Here is a 19,853-nt window from a genome sequence, read left to right on the forward strand (position 1 = left end):
CATTCTGCGATTCTGTGAAGTGAGCCCAGCAGCAGTGGGGGCAAGGGGCGACACCCCAGAGGGCTCCCCAGTGAGACCTGCAACTGCAGGCCACGCTGCCCCGGCACCGAGGACACGGTCTCCCTCCACTGCGGCCAACAGTGAGCGCTGCCCAGGTGCGATACTACACGTCCAGCTGCAGCGGGTGTGCTGCAGGCCCGGGCTGCAGGGGGGCTGGGGGAGCGCTGAGGCAGGCAGCCTCAGGGGACCGGGGTGGGGGACGACACACAACGGGATGGCCCCTGGGTACACGGGGTGGGCACGGGGGTGGCCACGGGGCACACGAGGAAGAGAGCCGGCAGGCAGGGTCAGGGTGGCTGCCGGGCACGCCGCGGGGCGGCCGCCGGGGACCCGTTGTGGCACCCGGCGGGGCCGGCTCTGGGCACCCGGCGGTGCCGGCGCGGCAGCGGCGTCGAGGCGCGGCCACGCGGCGGGGCAGGGCGAGGGGGCGGTGCGGAGGCGCCGAACTACAGGCCCCAGCATGCCCCGCGCGGCGGCGGGCGGCGGGCGCCTGCGCGAGGGGGCGCGGCGGGGAGGAAGCCCCGCCCCCGGCCGCGGCAGGCGGCGCTGCGGTTGGCCGGCGGCGCTGCCGCTCAGAGCGGGGTCGGGGGTCAGAGTGCGCGGAGGTGAGTGGCGGTGTTGGGGACTCGTGGTGCGGAGTGTGTGCGGGGCGGGGGGGGAGGGCCAGGCCGGGGCGGTCCCCGCCGCGGGGGGGGGCACGGCTGCCGCCGGGCAGCGGGCGGCGGCACGGCCGTGGCGAGGCCCGGGCGGCTCGGGGGCCCGGCAGGCCTGGCGGAGGCGTGGGGCCGCCGTGGCCCGGGGCGGGGGGTGGAGGCCAGGCCCGGGGGGCGAGGGAGGGGGGGCTCGGCCTGGCCCCCCGCGGTGGCGGGGCCTGCGCCGGGGTGGCGACCGGCGGCCGGGGGTTTGGGGTGGCGAGCCGGGCTGCGGGCCGGCGCGGGGCGGCGGTGGGGGTGCGGGGAGGCCGTCGGGGGCGGCCCCGGCCCGAGGGGAGGGTGAGGGGCGGCGGCGGGCAGGCGTGGCAGAGCCTCGTCCGCTCGACGCCGGGCCCGGCTTCGTGCTGCTGGGCCCTCCGCTGCCCGGGCTCTGCCGTGGGTGGAAGTCTCGAGGGTGGCAGCGGTCCTGCCGGTCCCAGCCGGAGTGGGATCATTTGCCGTTAGGGCTTGAGAAAGGGGAAAACACCCGTGTGCCCAGGGAGTAAGGGGCATGTGCGGGGTGAGAGAGAGGCAGCAGCAACGAGGATTTTTCATGTGCCTTTTGGGATGTGGAGGTTCCTGGATGGTGGTGATGGGGGAGTAGGAGGTTTGATTATTATTTTTATTATTATTTTTTTTTATCCTGTGGGATTGAGTTGGTCACCTGTCTCAGATTTGGAGACTGAAGTAAACTTGAGAAGGCTTAGAACTGCAGGATCTGTTTACTTGTTTTCTGAGTGGCAGTAGGAAATTCTTCTCCTGTTCTTTTCTGGCTGCTGTACTGTTACAGGTGTTTCTTCTAAACTGAGATGTATGGAACAGTGTTGTCATTTATTCCTTATGTTCTGTCTTTTACAAGTCCTGTGTGTAGTGGATTTACGTGGTCGTTGCTGGCCTGTTTGCTAATAAGTCTGACATTTGTTTTCCTACTTCTTTACTTGCCTCTTTTCCTTATTGAGCTTTTGGCTTCAGAAATGGGTGGATTGACAGCTGCTGCTTAGTCTGAACTCTTAATATTCTTTCAACTGCAATGCAAGGGATCTGCAAATTTTCCAATAGGTTAATGCTTGCACTATGCCTCAGGAAGGATGAGGTATGCAGGGCTCCAGGCAGGTACATCTTAAAGGCGCTTGTCCTATCAGATGCTGTTTGACAGTTGTCTGAGTATTTTTTTTTTTTTTAATGGCAACTTGAATTTCTTTTATCCTTTATTTGCCCTTTGCAGCATTGTAGCATCTCATATCACTTGGTGTTAAAGTTGGTGTTTGACCTTGTATTTCCAAGAACGAATTATTCTGAAAATAAGTAATGTGTCAGAAGTCCAGTTGGCTACTCTTCAGTGTGTAGGCTTGGGAAATTTGATTTCAGATATTTTTGTTTCCCTTTTTCAAGTACTGAATGTTGGCTTTTGAAACTGAATTTTCATGTTCATTTGTAGTGTGAACTAAATGCTTGTCCTGTTTCAAAGAGTGGCCCTTTTATGGTTCTTGCTCATCTCAAACTTAGGGTTGCTCTACAGGAATGGTGTATTGGGTGTTTTGTTGGTTTGTTTGGGTTTTTTTTAAGTTAGTATGTATAGCTAGACAGATTTGAGTGTTACCAAAATCCAGAAGAAGAAATCTGTTAAAACATTAAAAAGAAAACACTTGGGTGCTTGATGCTAAATAAAGAAGTCCTTGGATTGCATGTATGCTGATATGACCTAAAGTTTCTGCTTTGCAGTTGAGAGATACTTAACTTCATTTTGATTCCTTTAGGAGGCCTGATCACAGCTGTTTGCGTTGGTGCTTATCTTGTTTTGGCCCTGTTAACTTCACTAGGCCTTGATTTTTATTTATTTAGATTTTTTTTTACTGACACTCCCACTGCTTGAATTTTGGAAATGGATTTCTGGAAGAGGCTGAAATGTGTGAAGTTTTTGCACTTGACTTTGCCCCTGTATCAGTCCAGTAGCCACCTACACTAAAGGGCTGTGAGACTGTAGAGCACAGGTCTGGTGAAGTTCAGGTAAATGGTGTAGGACCAGCCACTGTGGCTTTACGTACAGGAGAACACTGAAGGCTATTAGGCAGCTACACATTTGTCACAAATCTGCCCTTGGATCTGAAGCATGTGTTATTGCTGGAAATGGTCATCTTGAGACTCCTGGTGTTTCACTTTAATAGTGCTGAGCTAACATACCAGCATGGTGCAATGGCAAGCAGAGGAATGAGGGGAGAAGAGGACAAATTGTGGCTGTCAAAGCATAACGTAGAGCAGAAGTGCTGGCTGTTACATCTTTCCTGGCTGGTTTTTGGGACTCACTGAGACTGGGTTGTGTGGAAACCATGCCCTGTCGTAGTTGCTGCCCTGCTTGGAGCATTTGCTTGTCTACCGAGACAGAGCTTTGGCAGAGTACACACTCTCTTTTAACACTTCTGGAGTAGATGAAGATAAAAGTGACCAGTATATTGAGCAATGCAATTGTTGTCTCCCTGAATCCAGACTGAGATTCATTTGACACTCTCAGGTGTTAACCTTCAAGTTCATTTTTCAGATAACGAAGGTGTATGGCAGTTTGAACAACTGTGGCATTCATGTGTATGAAAATCAAGTAATTATGCGTGCTAGATTCCATTAAGCAAAGGGTGGCCTGCTATGTCTCCTTTCCACTAAATTAGGCCAATATGCAATAGTAGCTTTTACTGACTAGAAGTGTAATAGCTACAAATCTCTTACTCCTGGCACTGGGAGCTCTGCTGTGGATTGAGAGCATTGAAATGCCTAAAATTTCAGAACTTGCTCCAAAGACCAGGGCTGGGAAAGTTTGAATGAAAACTAAGATGTGTTATTTTTTGACAGCAAATGGATTGACGATTGGAACAAGCTGTCTGAAGGTAGTGGGGAGCCTCCATACTTGATGCTGCAATTCAAGGCCAGAAACTTTTCTGAAAGATGTTCAAGCCTTTGGGCTCAATTCAGAAGTAATGAAGTGGAAACTTTATGGCCAACATTACATGAGGTTCAGACAGGATGGTCCAATGGGCTTTCTGACTTCGTTTTATGTGCTTATGCTGCTAGAGCCAAGATACCTTCTCCATTTCCTGCAAAGTGCTGCGCCATCCCAGGTGTCTGTATCCTGGTCTAAGTTTGTGGTTTGGTGAGTGGCTGAGCTGACCAACAGCTCCCAATGGCTCATCTCCCTCCTGCTTCTGCCAGTGTGGGCCCATCCTCTCCTTTGAGCTTTGGCACTCATCCAGCCTGGCCCTGAGCTGATTCGTCTCACTAAACCAGCAGGAAACTATCTTGTTTTAATTGTGTTTTATTCTGGCTGCATTAGTCCTTTTATAGGTTCCTGTGGTTGAATCGGCTCATGGAGGGGCCAGACAAGCTCAGGAACTGGTGAAAGGTAATCAGCAGGAGAGTAAGACTGAGGAAGGGACAGAGCTGCCTCCTTTTGGCTTCCCAGAACTATTGGCTTGTTAGCCTCATTTTGTGTAGTTTCACCCTGGTGCCTTTTGTTATGGCTCTCATGCAGAGGCAGGAGACTGGACTAGAGGATTCTTGCTCCAGTCCTCTCCAGCTGTTCTTTTCCTTAATGCCAACTCCACTCTTCCACTGCGGCTTTCCAGTCTTGCGCTGTATGTATCTTTGTTGTTGCTTCTTTGTTTTAATTTTTGTTGTTTCCTTCCTCTACGTTTCCTCTAAATGACCAGTTCTTTACTGTGTGGAACTTCTTCAGGCTCCAGCTTAGACCCATTTACCTATCTGCAGTTACTCTTGGAGAAGGTTTAAAAATACTGGTCTTAGGAGACTAGTCAAGGAGCTGACAAAAGTGGGTTGCCTAGCAGAGGTGGCCTAATAAAATTGGAGTGGAATTGTACTGTGCATCTTTGGGATGGCTTCTGGGTGGTCTGCTTGGATAAGTTCATGTCCTGCTGGTGTGGAGTCTCGCATGGGTTTCACTGTGTTGTCAAGTGAACTGAGATGTGTTTGTTTCCCAGCCTCATAGGGTGTGATAGCCCCAGCAAGTGCTAAGTAATCAGCGCCTTCGGCCTCGCTCATTGTGATCTCACAAGCCATCACGTCTGTGATGTCACAATGGAAGAGATTCTGGTGCTCTGACATAGCTGACATATCTGGTGGTGCCTTTGACATATCTGCCAAGGAACGCAGCGGGAAGAATGAGTTCAAGAAATGGGAAAGACCTTCCTTAACCTGAGAGTGCCCTCCATCCTTTAGTCAACCCTTTCTGTGTTGGCTTATCTCTTCCATATGGCCATAGAGGGGCGAGCTGGTGCCTATATAGAGTGGATTTTTTAATTGAACTACAGATGCATGTATCCCCTGGATGAGCAGTTGCCTGACTTTGCTCCTGTAATCCTCGTTCTTCTCTGCTGTTACCCTTCCTTGTTGTATTGCATCTAATTTTAGACTGTAAGTTCTCAAGAACAGGGTCCTCTTCATCTGTAGCGGGAAGAGGCTGGGTGTGATTGTGGAGTGCTGTAAAACCAAAATTATTGATACTGAGTTGTATCTGAGCTGAGTAATGATGGGACAGCATGTAGACAACCTGTGGTAATGCTTTGAGAAAGTTACGTTATGAATTTTCCAGAATGTGAGGCTGGTTGTCTAGCAGTGCTGGAGACAAACCCAGCCAAAAGTGAAGGGAGTGCAACCATGATTCATGCTCGAGGGACAATATTGTGAGGTTAACAAATTAAAGAAGCAAATTTACCTGTCTAAAATTGTTACATTATTAAAATGGTTCTACAAGCTTTGTGTTTTGTTGTTTGTTTTACTTTATGGTGTTGGGGTTTTTTTGGTGTTTGGTTTTTTTTGCAAGTTTGGATGGTGACAGTGGATAAGCTGGCTTTGTTCATAGTCTTGTTTCCTGTCTCACAGGCTAGCCAGGTGCTGTCTTTTTTGGACTGTAGTTCATGTAATGAAATACTTGGATTTAGGTTAAGGTTGATTAAAAAAAGGAGTTATCTCTATTGTTCTTCAGTTATATCTTCACACAGCTGAAATACGGGCTCACATTTGACCTCCGAGTATGCGTTTGAACAGCTACCAAAATGGAAGTCCTGCATTTTTTGTTATACTGTGTTCCAGGTGTTGCTAAATGTATGCAGTTTTGTTATACAAAAAGCATCTTTATTACCCTATCTTTTTTTAGTCTTCATATAATTTAATAAAATAAGACACTGTAATTTAATAAAATAAGACAAACCTGGCTTACATTTTGGGTGGGTTTTTGTTGCTCTAGCATTGAGTTTTCTGTTGGAGGCCAGGAGTTCACAGCTGCCGCTACCCAGGCTTTGCACAGGGTCTCCCAAAGCTTGGTTGCTTTTTTTTTTTTTTTTTTTTTTTTTTTTTTGAATTTTAGTTTGCCTTGTCCTTTAGATTAGTGTGGGGTTGGTTTTGCTTATTTTTTTAATATGGTGGAGGGCCATGTTGCCATAACAAAGTAATGTGTAAATGAGAGGCTCTCGTAAAACATAATTTTTTGGGTTACCCCTCTAACCTGAACTTAGGGAGTTTGTTGTCTTGCTCCCTCCCTACATCACCTTATCAAACTGGACAAAGAAGGGGAATATTTTTGGGTTAAAGGCAAGCTGTTAAAGTTATGCCTTCTCTTGCTGCTGGGTGATTTTAATTAGATGTGGTTATAAAAAGCAAATGTGAATGTTATGTGCAAAGAGCCCATTAAGCTCAAGTTCATAAGCTAATTTGTCTCGCCATTGGTGAATTTGAATCCTCTGCAACTCGCGTGGTGCACGTCCGTGTGTGGCTTTGGGGCTGTCCTACAGGTGGGGGAGAGCGCTTGCAATGCCCTGCTGGCTTTTCTCGCCAGTGGTGTTCACGTGGCAGGAGTTCCTCATCTCTTTCCTTGCTGCTTGTGGTTACCCCTATGCAGCTTCCCTGGTGGGAAACCTGGAGCCTGAGAGCCACTGGTGCGGATTGTTTGCTTTGTGCTCATTTGGGCCCCTGGCGAGCCAGTGGCTACAGCTGGCACTTGGCTTTCCTTCCTTGCTGGTGATCAAACTTGTCGTGGTTTAGTATTGTGCGCTTGGACCGCTAACAAGCAAGAGCTGTGGTCAGCCTGAGCTTGTCCTTTTACCTGTGGCTGATGTCCAGAGATTATTTTTTTTTAATTATTTTTAAAAGATAGTTGATTATAGCTGGTGGTGTCATCTGTGGCACATGCTGTTACACAGCACATAATGCGAACTTTATCTTCCAGCACCCCTGTTACTGGGTGTTTCAAATGTAAAGTGCTGTTACATTTTCCTAGGTCTGTGTACAATCTGTCAAAATAATTCCTGAGGTCCAGCCTCAGTTCATGGTCCCATTATCTTTCATATGTATCTGTGTAAGGAATTGGAGCTGTGTGATATGAAATATTAACCTGGTAGGGTTGAATGCCAGATGTGACAGCCTGCAATGTCTGAGATTATAATCTGATCCTGTATGCGTAAGAAATATATATGTGGTGTTTTATGTAGATTTGGAAATGGAATCACTGAACATGTGGATTTATATGGATAGAGCTGGGTTTCTAATTTTTGAAGCTGAGTTGCTTGCATTGTTGTCCGTTGGAAAAAAATATGGGATAATTACTAGTGCTTTGCATTGTCATAGCAGTTATAAATGCTTTACATGACTTCCAATAAAGTGTGTTTGCTCACCAGCTATCTTGTGCTCTGAGGCACTCTGACCTTGCCAAAGAAGATGATGTGGGGTCTTCCCAGGGCACCTAGAGCAGTGGCTGGGTAAACATGCAGTTAAAACGTCATTTGGCTGAAGGTGCAGAGTTTGCAGTGGAGTTGCCCTTATTTGTATTCAGTCTGCGTAGGGGAATCGGCATGCAACATCCCACTTGTGCACCTTTGTTTGGAGCGTTGCTCCCTCTGCTATAAGGGAGAGTGGGGAGAGAGGCTGCCTGTACGATGGGGAACCCGATCCTGTTGTTAGACATGGGACACCTGCAGAAGTTGTTAGTGTAAACAAGCACTAGATGTTGGCTGTTATTTCCCTCTACTGATGTCCCATGGTACCTGTGTGACACAGACCTGCTGGGGTCTGGAGTGGCGCTGCCGTGTTTGCCTGGTGATGTGCCTGAATCGTGCCGAGATGGCCAGTTTGCCTTTGCCGTGTGGTCTCAGTGGCTCGGAAACCTCTGTGCTGCTGTGCCTGGTGTGGGCCAGCCTGAAGATTCATGGGGTTCATGTCTGATGCCCTAGTGTTGCTGGTTAAGATACGTTAGAGAAGTACTGATCTTTCTGTCTGTGGGTGGATAATGTATGTTTTATTGCCTGTGTTTGATATAGGGCTTGGAGCCTGCCTGCCTCCCCCACTCCAACTGTATATTTTACTTTATGCAGTAGGCTAAAGACCAGGTTTTACCACAACTAACTTACAAGCTGCTTTATTCTGAGATACTATATTTATTTGCTGTGATGGGCCTTTAGATTCATAGCCAGTAGCTTGAAGATTTAAAGCATGTGTACCTTAAATATCTCTATTCTGGGGCAGGTTAGAATACAACTAACTTCTATTTGGCTGAAATGCATTTATTAATGAAAGTAAAAGCTGTAGATGGAAAAGCAATAGGTAGAACTGAGCCCCTTTAGGATAAATGCAGTGTTGGGCTCTTCATTATGGTTTTCAAACTTGAGTTTTCGGTTTTCTGGCTACCTGCTGCCTGGCACACTGCTTTAATAAAGCAAGCAGCCCCCCAAACATGAGAGCCACAAGGTGGGGATGCATTTACACTGTGAAATTGGCAGCTTGGGCACTGGCTCAGTGTTAAACATCTCAGCTCCTTTGATTTTTGCCTTTCACTCAAAACCTTGGAAAGGGAAGGTTACCAGATGCGTGTTTACTCGAAGCACACAACCTGCTCAGCCGCAATTATCTCCTAATCTGGTCCTTCCGAGTTTCTCTGGTCTCGCAGGTAAATACAGATTTAGCCGTTATTCAAGGCATATTATTTACCTCATTAAGTGTGTGTTTTGGCACGTGCATTATTTACCTGACGGACTAACGGATGGGAAAGAGCAAACGCTGTCTTTTGTGCAAACAGTGACTTTGTTCGTGGGTGATGAGTCCTCCCTTTCGCCTTGCCCGTTTCGGCTCCGTGTCTCACGGCGGGTGCTTCCAGCCCTTCCATGGTAGAGTGAAAAATGAGCACAGGCATGGGGAGCCTGGGCTCAGAAGCCGGGCAGGCGGGTGGCACGTGTTCCGATGGAGCTTTTGCCCAGAGCCACAAGCAGTGGGACGAACCGTGGGGATGGATTTGAATATCTATGTGGCAAGAGGTGTGTCTGTGTGTGTGTATATATATACAGTTAGAAGTGGTACCCATGTTCTTATTCAAGAGGACTGGGTTGTTGCAATTCACCTGTTTTACTGTTGGTCGCTGTGTAACGCCTCCATGAGTTGGGCTCAAACTCTCGTCCCAAAAAATCTATTAACACCCTGAGACTGACCTGCCTTGGGCAGTAACAATCCTGTCAAGTTTTTCCTGCAGTGCTTTCAAAGAAAAGGGTGGTGGTGGGGGGGAAATCCAGGTGGTCTGACATGGATAATGTAATTTATTAAATAGCATTTGTTAAAAGGAAGCATCAGAATGTGATGCTTGGGTGAGGTATTTCTTTGGGAGGGAGACTGTAACCTGTGGAGTCCTGCTTGCATTTTATAGTTCTTATAGTTCCTGCAGTCCCTGGGTGTGGATTTGTTGGACTGATATCATCCTCTGAGAAATACCTGAAGTGAGAAATTGAGTGTAGCACTAGAATCACATCTCTAAGAAAATTTGTACTGGAGATGAGAACTTCCCTGGGAGGAGCCTTCCAGCCATCAGATGTGTGGATTTGTAATGGAAGTGGGAGGTTGCAGTGCAACTAACAGGTGTTTCAGGGCCAAGCTGGCTGGGTGGGTTGTAATGTTAATATGTGTGTTGCTGTATTTAATTCCTACTGTGTATCAGAAGTTGCATTGTGTGTGAAAAGACAAAAGGCCTCCTCAGAAATTTTAATGGGGTTTAGATCAGATATTCTATGTTTTAAGTGGTTTGTGTTGTGTTCTACTGTGATAAGGTTCAGCAGGAGGGTGTGATCTGGTGCCTGGAGCCATGACTGTTTTGTGTCTTGTAGTTCTTAATTTAGAGCCATTTTCAGAGGTTAATTTCCAGTTGCCTGTGATTCTGGACACCTTGAGCTCAGTCCAAATGTCATCTCTTGCGCTTAGAGCAGGTTACTGTGTTATTTCAGGTTTGCGATGCTGGAACCTCCACCGGGAAGCACAAAGGAAATCCCTGTCAGAGGAGGACAGTGAAGAGATACTAGCAGAGATGAGCTGTATGCGTGCATGAGTAACTTGAGTCTCTCTTCAGTTTCAGATGCCTCTGGATGTTCAATGATAGCACTTCTCCATACTGGAGCAGCAAAGTTTCCCCAAAACTTAGTTCCAAGGGCAAGACAAGCTGTGTCCTCCCTCCTCCCGGCTGGTGTTCTCAAAGGGTGCAGCTCCATCATAAGCAGGAAACTGGCGTCCCACGGCTTTGGAGCTTCCATGGCAGCAATGTCATCCTTCCCTCCACAGAGATATCACTACTTCTTAGTGCTGGATTTTGAGGCTACATGTGATAAACCACAGATTCATCCTCAGGTAAATAGCCAGTCCTGTTAATTATGCCCTTGCAAGTTGCTGATGCTGTTCTGAGAGGTGGAAGGAGAAAGCACAGTGCTGGCTTACTTGTCTTCTCTGGTTTGTCCCACCTGTGTTCTGTTGCTCGTCCTCCAGGGCCCTTGCCGGTCACCTGCTGTCTCAAGAGCAATACCAGGACCATTTGGTGGGAATGAAATGAAGGAGCCCGATTTCCATCAAGGCAGTGACCATTCATGTGTTACTGAAAACATCTTTAAGTCATGTATGCTTGTCATCTGTCTGAACTGGGAAGCCTCTAAAAGTTTTTGGCTGGGAACCTGTATTAGAGTACTCATGGCAGCCTTAATTGATTCTGCAAGGAAAAAAGCTGTTGGTAGCCAACAGCTTTAGGAATAGTTTGAATGATGTAAATGTGTGCAACATAATGGGGTTTCTAAGTAGAGAACAATAGTTTGGGGCTATCTGATCTTGCTGAAGTTCTCTTGCCTGGGTGTTAACTGGAGTGTAATGAGACAGGAAGAGTTCAGCTTCAGAGAGATTCTCCAGTGCCCTACCCTACCACTTGAGGCATACAGAGATCCAGATGAAGTACAGAGGTTTTTCTGCAGACAGTTCTTTAGCAGCGTAGAGCATATCAGTAAATATATTTTCAGTTGTCAGTAGGATGGGCCTAGCTTTTTCATTTAAATTAGAAAAGTGTGCGAACAAGAAAATAGTCTGAAGTAATATTGGGTTGGTAACAAACACAATTTTTAAGTCTCTAAATTGAACTTGGACTTCACACCCTCCTCTGCCAAGCAATTGGCCTCTTAAGGGTATTGCTGGTAATACATGCGTTGGGTCAGAATAACTTCTGTTTGCTTTGTTTCAAATATACTACAGACTAAACAGTTTTCTGTGTGGTATCTCATTATCAAAGTGACTCGATACAGTGTGTTCATTTCCTAGTGCAGCTGTGGTTTCCCTTGAGCTTGCCCTGTCAAAGGGATGCCATGAGCTGGGATAAAACTTGACTCCTCTCAGTGGTGCCTTGGTGAATGCCGCGTGCCTCTCGTCTTTCTTGTGAAATGGACAGCAAATTCCCTGCTCTTTTGCTGGGTCTTTGTGGGAAGCTGTTGTAGCTCTGCATCCAGTTCTGCTGGCGGGGTCTTAACCGCTCTCCAAGTGAGATGTCAGGCTATTTCCTGCATGCTCCGCCTTGGGTGCACAGACCTGTCAAAGCTGTAAATTGGATCTACCTTGTCCCTTTGGATATGGGTTTGGTCTGTGCACATTTTGATGCAAAACCATGATGCATGTGGAGCTAGTTTACAGCTGGCAGTAAAAAGGAGCATGAGTGGAATATGATTACTGCTGTTTTAAGGAGCTTTGTCCCCAAGTCCTTGCCAGGGAAAGTAATGGTCTGGGCCAATGCAGATCTGCTATATATTTTGTTGGTGAGATAGCACCTTTAAGGTGGAGATGTTCTTCAGTGTTATTTTTCCAGTCTGCTGTGTTCAGTGCCTGTCTGCATCATATCGTGTGTGGAAAGGGCTGTCAGTCCCTCACACCCTCACCGACAAATTAGTTTGACAAAACGGCTCTTGCTACATGGAAATCAGTATAGCTGGAAAGGCTGAAGGTGCCTGCCAGGATCAGGCAACTTTATCAGATGAAATTTTAGTTGATGCCCCTACCTACATCCTACCTTTTTGCTGACCAGTGTGGCTTTTGTCCTCTTCACTGCTGTGTTGTATGTCACGGTGAGCAAATTGTGCCATGTATTTCAGTCATGTTTTGTGCACAGTTTTAGTGACAGGATCTTTTACCGGAGCAGTGACAGACAGGTTTTGGAGGTTTGGTCTGAGGACAGACAGGGGAGCTAGGAATGGTGAAGTGTTGATCTTCACTGTGATCCTGACCTTTTTTCTGCTTTTGTTTTAATACCTGAAAAACAGAAGTCTAGGTACAGTGAAATTCAGATGCATTGAGATTTGACGAAGAGGCTGCGTACACAGAGCAAAACTGATCCAGGTTACTTTAAGTGGGTAGGCACAGCTGTAAATTTAGCCAGCTCAAACTAAGTTTTCTACAGTGCACTTGCCATCATCCAGCACACTTCACATTTCTCACTAACTGCTCCTCAAAATATTCTGACTTCTTACCAGAAACTACTGAAAGAGTCATCTTTTAATCTGCACTAAGGTGTGTGACTGCCGCATCTCCTCCTCCTCCCACTGTTTGTTTGTGCTCTTCTGCAACCAGCAGCCTTGCTGGCTTTATCCCTGGGGAAGTCCTTCATGCTCCTTCGGGAGCCCTGAAGACTCCTTCATTTCCATTCCTTTTCACGCTGCCCAATTCTCGGAGGTCTCATGGTATGGCGTCTGTAATGGGGATCAAGGAGGGTCAAGGACAGCGGTATTCCTCTGGGAAGCTGTCTGCATTGTGGCTCCTGTGGCTGGGACTGCTGGCTGAGTGCCTTGTGGCTGCTGTCCTTTACCACTTCTGGGTCAGGCATGGAAGGTCCTTCATGTCCCCGTCCTACACTCACAGAGGAATGGTAGAGTCCTTGCAGTTCTGACTTCTGATGGCTTTTAACAGATATGCCTCTAAATCAAAATGCATGTTTATATGCACAAAGAAGCAGCTTAGCTTTATATGTTTTTTGGACATATTTATGAATGATGAGACCATCCCAGAGAGAAAAGTAGGTGTGCGGGGGGATTTAACTGCACTTCCCTGGATGGATAGATGGGAAAACCTGAAAGAATAGAGGTACAGTCTGTGTTGTGTAGTGTTTTAGCCAGCCAAAGGTCCGTAGGGGTTGGCAGTAAGGGATGTTTAAGGCTGGCCCCTCGCATCTCTGTAAAGCTTACCTTGTGTATTTGGAGCTTGATCCAAAGCCCAGTGGGGTCAGGTGGGAGCTGTCATTCTGCGGAGATCAGTGGACCTCAGACCATGATGGTGGTAGCGTGCTTAATTTTTCAGCTCTGACTTTTTTTTCCTTTACTGTCTACTAAGAGTTTATAAGTACCTGCTGCTTTTATACGCTGTCAGCCTGTAGAGCCAGGTACATATGGTGCTTTAGTTACACAAGAGTAGATGCATTAATAAGTGGGAGTCTCGCTCTTTTGTCCTTTTGTCCTTGTATACACCAGTGTTTATGGTGGTCAGTGCTTTCAGTGTCTGTGTTAAGGAGCTCCCCAGACTCAGATCCGTGGCTGCCTGTAACCTTATTTTATTAATGCAGTGAGTGGGTGTGCCTCTTTCGGTCAGCTATCCAAGCGTCGTGCCTTCAACTTCAGCAGAGTGGATGAAAAGGAATGATTTTTTAAAAAACGTAAAAAGCCTGAAGGTAGAAATCAGATCTGTTCAAAACTGAATTTGAAATTGGGCTTCTGTTTAGGATGTTAATCTCTACTGTAATCTATTAAAGCCACTTAAATGAAAATGAAATAAAATTCAAGCTTTGTATGTCTGCTGCCTGGAGGAGGTGTCAAAGAGTATCAGACCCCTGACCTGGCAGAAGGAGCTGGACCTAGGTGTTGCTAAGTGGCTAAATTAGCTTTTGGTAATGATGAAGTTGCTTTTTTTCATGTCAGTTTTTTCAGGTACGTGACTTCAGTGTCTCACTTTCATTCAAATTTCATAATCAGTTGGGAATTAGAAATATGCCTCTTCCAAACTCTCTGTAAGAGGAAGGTATGAAATGTTCAAATCTTTTGATTGCTGAAGGAGGTTGTGACCAGAGACAGACGAATAAATTGTTTACAGACAATACTTCCCTTGTTCTCTTAAGCAGTGCATTTTAAATACAAAACTGTCTTGATATTTTTCTTCAATGGATTCTAGATATTTCAAGTTTCTTTAGCATGCATTTTGATTGTTATTTTGGGGGAATTTTTTCATTGCAGTTGCTGTCAAATGAAACTGGACACGCTAATAAATACAGAACATCACTCACCATTGCAATACAAAACCATAAACAATGAGACTATGAATAAGCATATGTTCAGTTACTAATTTATTTTTAAGTGTACAAACAAATGCGGATGATGACGGTACGTTTCCTGATTGGCAAAAGCATATTAACAAATGGGAGCCAGTCTTTCTGTGCGATATTATTAAGTACAAATGTAGGACACGGTTAAATTGGGTTCAGGCTGTGTTTCCCTGAGTGCTAGTATAAAAGAGCATTAAAAGCATTTTCCCCTGCCTATCCGTCTTGCAGTTCTGGCTCGCAGTCGCGGACAGGTGCAGCTGGAGTGACTGCAATGATCTCTGCCTCTCCACCGCCCATACCACGCTACCTGTGGTCTTGTTCCCATGGCCACGATGTGTCTCTGCTCCTGAGATGCTGTGATTTATAGACTGGCTTTGTAATGGGAATGGATGTTGATTTCCACCAAATTTAGGCTGTAGCCACAGATGTGCAGTCCATTCCATTCCTGTTCAGGGTGGGTAGATAGGGGATAGGCAAGCCACCTTGGGAGCTGTAGCCAAGGCTCAGAGGACTTTCTAGGAGGAATATATCCCTGAGATCACAAACGTGCTGCAGAAGGAGATTCTGGAGTGACTGTTGGTCTGCTGGGAAGCAGGCTGCATGGTATCTACTGCATGCTTTTTAAGCAGTGCTCTGTGGAGCCTGCATAGAGGCAATCCTAGCTGAGGGCCAGGACGGGAATGTAGAAGGTGGCTCACACGCTAACAGATCGTCACAGTCCTACCCAGAGGCAGATAATGGAGATGTGCCTGTGTCTGCCTATTCTATCTGGACATCCCCATGTAGCAGCTTTCTTCTTGCATGGTTTGTGTGTGGCTGTTAAGCTCAGTGCATTAGAAATCACCTGCCAAAACCTTTATTAAGGATGATTGTGAATTGCTGAAAAGTGAAGAAATTCAGGCTTGTTTCCCATGGCAACTTTAACATGGCACTGGTGTGCATAAGTATTACAGTGGAATATTAATCTGCAATTACCTGTCTTCATGCAGTTTAGGCTTGTGTGTAGTTTTAAATGCCTAGTTCTCAATTCAGATCCTTTCAATGTTGTTTCTAGAGGAATGCCATTAAAAATGCGCTTAACAGTGACTTAAGGTCTTTTTTAATAAAAGTAAGAAAAACTTTATATATATATTTATCATCTCTTTGCTAATTATGGCTGTTGTTATCCCATTGTTCTTATGTCAGAATGCTTTATGTTTCTAGAGTGCCAGGAAATAGTTCATATGAAAGCTGTTTCAGATGGGTTTTTCTGTTCACGTTCATTTTTTGAACAATCTTTCGAAAAAACTTTTTGAGTCTTTGTTGCCAGTTCCTCTAAGTTAAAAATTTCATGAAGGGTGCATGAATATCCATAGCTCAACATCCTATGAGGTGCATCTGAAGTTAGATGTCATTCTTTTTTAATCGTATTTTCTGTATGTCATGTGCTTCATTGCAGTTCTCTTGGACTGTTGTGAAATCTTATTTTGACCAATATGAGAATAATGTCTGTATTTTAAAGGATGTAGAGAGAAGACTAGTGTTTCAGAGAGGCTTCTACAGGGTCTGAGACACCAGGTGCGGTGTAACCCTCAAAAGCTGCATTCTCTGCGGCAGTCATTTTGCCTTGGAACCTCCCTCATTCTCCCAGTAAGTGGGGACAAACTTGCTGTGACCCATGTGAATCTGACAGGGTGGGTTATGGCTTCAGGCAACAGAATTAGCTGTATTTATTTAAAACCTGATGAGCTAGAGAGCATGAACAGTTACTGAACCCAAATCTCCTGGCAAGTACAACCACGAGACCACCAGGCAAGACATCTGATGAATGAAAAAAAACTCAAAGCAATTTCTTATTTAAAGATATAAACCCTGCATTATTATAGCAACAAGCTTAAAATACCAAGGCACTCAGGTGGCCAATTGCTGCAGTCCTAACCTGACCCAACCTGCTTAGCTTTCGTCTGGTTATTGACAGGCCGATGAGATGACTACTTTAAAGCAATCAGTCATGTTGCCCTTTCCCTCGCAGCGTGCAGAGACCCCACATCAGTTATGCATCCCGGCGTGCAATTCCCCACCTGTGCTGTTTGAACACTGTATCCTTAGCTGTGCAAACATTACACATCCTTTAGGTGACAAGTTGCAAAGTTAAGTAGACTTGTTGTTACAGCAGAAAGTAGTTGAGCAGCAGTCACCCTGAAAGGAAAGATCCAGGCTAGCTGAGGAATGTGCAAGTCCGCTGTATTGTGTTTAAAGGTTTGTTTGCCTCTCTGTAAAAACTGCTGATGAGGGTAACGTGTGCTGCTGGAAATATTCACACCACGTGCATTTTTGAAGTGAAGGGAATGGGTGCCACAGGTTTGTACGCTTGTGTGCTTGCCCTGCCATGTGTACGGTCACTGATGGTCCATGTATGCCTGCTGCTCTTCCGCAGCCTCTGAGGCAGGGTGGGTATTTTGCATCCCTCCTAGCGTGATGTTTTCAAACTGGGCAGTGTTCTTCAATTGTGTGCCATCTGTCTAGTGCTGCACAGGCAGACTGTGTTTCAGGCTGCTGTGGTTCCTGGGGAATGGTCTTCGCTGCATTAAGGTGGTCTTTTAGTTTTGTACAGAACCTTCCTGATAAAGTGCAGCTCAGCTCTTTGGGTTAGAAGGTCACAGGACATGCCTAACTCCTGTGGTTTTCTTCCCTTTAGTGCCAAGCTGGCTGTGCAGCCGTCCTTGTGTTGTCTTTGTTGGTCTGTGCGCTTGTTAGCTGGCAAAATAGTTTTTCATTATGTTATTTAGTTTCTCTCTGCCAGGCAGAAATGTGCTGTCACCAGCAGGTAGCTGTGATGTCTGTAAGACCGTGGGTGTTCATTTACATGCACTGCTGTGCCCTTTCTAGCCATCCCAGATGTTTTAGTGTTGCTGGGAACATGGATTATTTGTGCTGCTCAGTATCAGGTTGAAGAGTTTGAGTCTTGAAATGATCTGATAATTCTGTAACCTGGACTGCACATGCTGGTTGCCTGCGGTAGAAAGGAGCGAACATGAAAAAGGGTATAGTGTGTATATATATAGTACATACATAAAGTTGTCATCTTGCAATGGAAAGGTAATATTTGAATATGTGTGTGTGCTGTTTTCAACCTGGTTTGAGTACTAAACTTCCCCCGAACTGTTAAGCTTAAATTGTTATTGGCTGTGTTGGTGGAGATTTTCTGGGTAGTTAAATGTATGTCAGTAGTACTTGAAGAAACAAGTGGAAGTGTTGATGTCTGTTGCTCTGTATTTCTCATCCCATGTGTGGAAAGAGGAGGGAAGTTCTGCCTTATTCTCTATGTCTGGGTGCTGCTGGAAAGAATAAAATAGCTTTGTGGGTTTTGGCAAGGTGAGGTGATGCTGATTGCTTTGAGCAAATGACTACCGAAAGTTTTGTTTGGGATGGCAGGACAAGGGTTGTGAGCCAGCTGTTGAGATGGCAGGTACAATGGCAGATATGAAAGAAGTCCTAAAGACCACAGTGATAAGTTTAGGGGGAAAATGTCATTTGTGAGACGTGGATCCTCCTTTTCCTGTCATTGTAAGAAGGGACCTCGGCTGAGGAAGCGCTTCATTTTGGATGCATTTTCAAGAGGGTGCAAAAGAGAAGCAGCGAGTATGACCAGAGGTCTGCAAAACACAGCGGTGAGCGCAGGCTGGATGGCATCGGGGTTGTGTTCAGTGCAGTGACAAGAGGGGTATGTATGATGAGGTCTTCTGTTGCAAAAATGAGAAAGCCAATGTTATGACCCGTGTTTGCTGTGTGTAGGAAGAGCAGTCATGCATTTAAACAGTAGCAGAGAAAATTCTGATTAGACATTAGAAAGAACTTTCTAATGATAAGACTAATCATAGAATCATTTAGGTTGGAAAACACCTTGGAGATCATAAAGTCCAACCGTTAACCCAGGACTGCCCAGTCCATCACTAAGCCATGTCCCTATGCGCCACATCTGTGCATTTTTTAAAACACCTCCAGGGATGGTGATTCCACCACCTCCCTTGGGCAGCCTATTGCAATGCTTGACCACCTTTTCAGTGAAAATTTTTTTCCTAATATCTAATCTAAACCTCCCCGGTACAACTTGAGGCTGTTTCCTCTTGTCCTGTCACTTGTTATCTGAGAGAAGAGACTGACCCCCACCTGCCTACAGCCTCCTTTCAGGGAGCTGTAGAGAGCGATAAGGTCTCCCCTGAGTCTCCTCCTCTCCAAACTAAACAACCCCAGTTCCCTGAGCTGCTCCTCAGAAGACTTGTGCTCTAGACCCTTCACCAGCTTTGTTGCCCTTCTCTGGATACACTCCAGCACCTCAGTGTCCTTCTTGCAGTGAGGGGCCCCCCAAAACTGAACACAGTATTCGAGGTGCAGCCTCACCAGTGCCGAGTACAGGGGGACAATCCCTGCCCTAGTCCTGCTGGCCACACTGGTTCAGATACAAGCCAGGATGCTGTTGGCCTTGAAACAGGAGGATGGAGTGCCTGGGGAATATGTGAGTCTCTGTTATTGGAGTTGGTAAAAACAGCCTAGACGAAGTCAGAAATTATTTAGGAGGGGTGATGCTGCCCTTAAGCAGGTGCATGGACTATAGATGTCTCTTAACGCTCAAGCTCCTGGAGGCATGTGATTAGATGGGTATTTCAGCTTCTGTTAAAGAGAGAGAAATGGTCCCTCACCCTCACAGCTGTAAGGAAGCACCTGCAAACAGGAGCCGGGTTCGATGCCAATGCAGAACCCAAAATGCAACTCTGCATTTATCCTGGAGGAAGTCCAGCCTTTGGCATTGGGCTGGGTGTTGGGGGTAGGCAGTGAGATTCACTGAAGAGCAGGGAGAAGGAGAAACCTTGGAAATTCAATGATTGGGCAGCAGAATTTTTCTTCACATTGTTGTATTTCAGTGTCGCATGATCTTTCCATATTCCTGCCAGTTCTCTGGTGTTTTGATTTTTATGTGTATTCGTGCTTTCCTAGGACGTAACAGTTGTTTAAATGTGTTAAATTGTTGGGTATATGCATATGTGTATGTTAAGCTAGATAGTGATGGAAAAGAAATTTGGGGGTCAGCGGCTTCCCGAAGACCTTTTGACAGGTTAATGAGTGCACAGAGTAACTTACCCAGGACAGAGACGCTGAGAGACTCTGTCATGTGTGCAAGTAGGCATCCTTCAGAAAGTCAGCGTAACCCTGATTCAGCAGAAGTCCTGCTGTTCCCCACTACAGAGGTGTTGCCTTTATGGTACTTGTTTTGGTTAGTTTGATAAAAATTTAGAAGTGGGGAAAAGACCTATGAGGTCATGTTGGTTACTGCCCCTGAGGGCCAGTGCAAGGCTGTTCGCTTGGAAATGGCTTTAGTTAAAATAGTAATTAAGGCAGAGAATGGAAACTGGGGAGGCAGATCTGTTAGGCTAGTGCTGTCCTTACTATGTCCCCTTTCGATTTTAATTGCCTTGGAAAAAAAAGGA

At 46.1% G+C, this 19,853-nt stretch overlaps 1 protein-coding gene across 3 annotated transcripts in view; it reads left to right on the forward strand.

The window, feature by feature from the left end:
• Positions 1-595: 595 nt before the first annotated feature.
• The window catches only part of ERI3 (ERI1 exoribonuclease family member 3), a 135,895-nt gene continuing 116,637 nt past the window's right edge, over positions 596-19,853 (forward strand). Inside the window, exons 1-2 of one of the 3 annotated variants that reach the window (XM_080406181.1) lie at positions 596-665; positions 10,132-10,406. In XM_080406181.1, the coding sequence (XP_080262307.1) occupies positions 10,155-10,406 (252 nt within the window). In that variant the 5' untranslated portion in view covers positions 596-665; positions 10,132-10,154. The other 2 variants (XM_080406182.1, XM_080406180.1) reach the window with 2 other exon arrangements.

Source organism: Falco punctatus, assembly GCF_963210335.1.
Source record: "Falco punctatus genome assembly, chromosome: 11".
NCBI lineage: Eukaryota > Metazoa > Chordata > Aves > Falconiformes > Falconidae > Falco > Falco punctatus.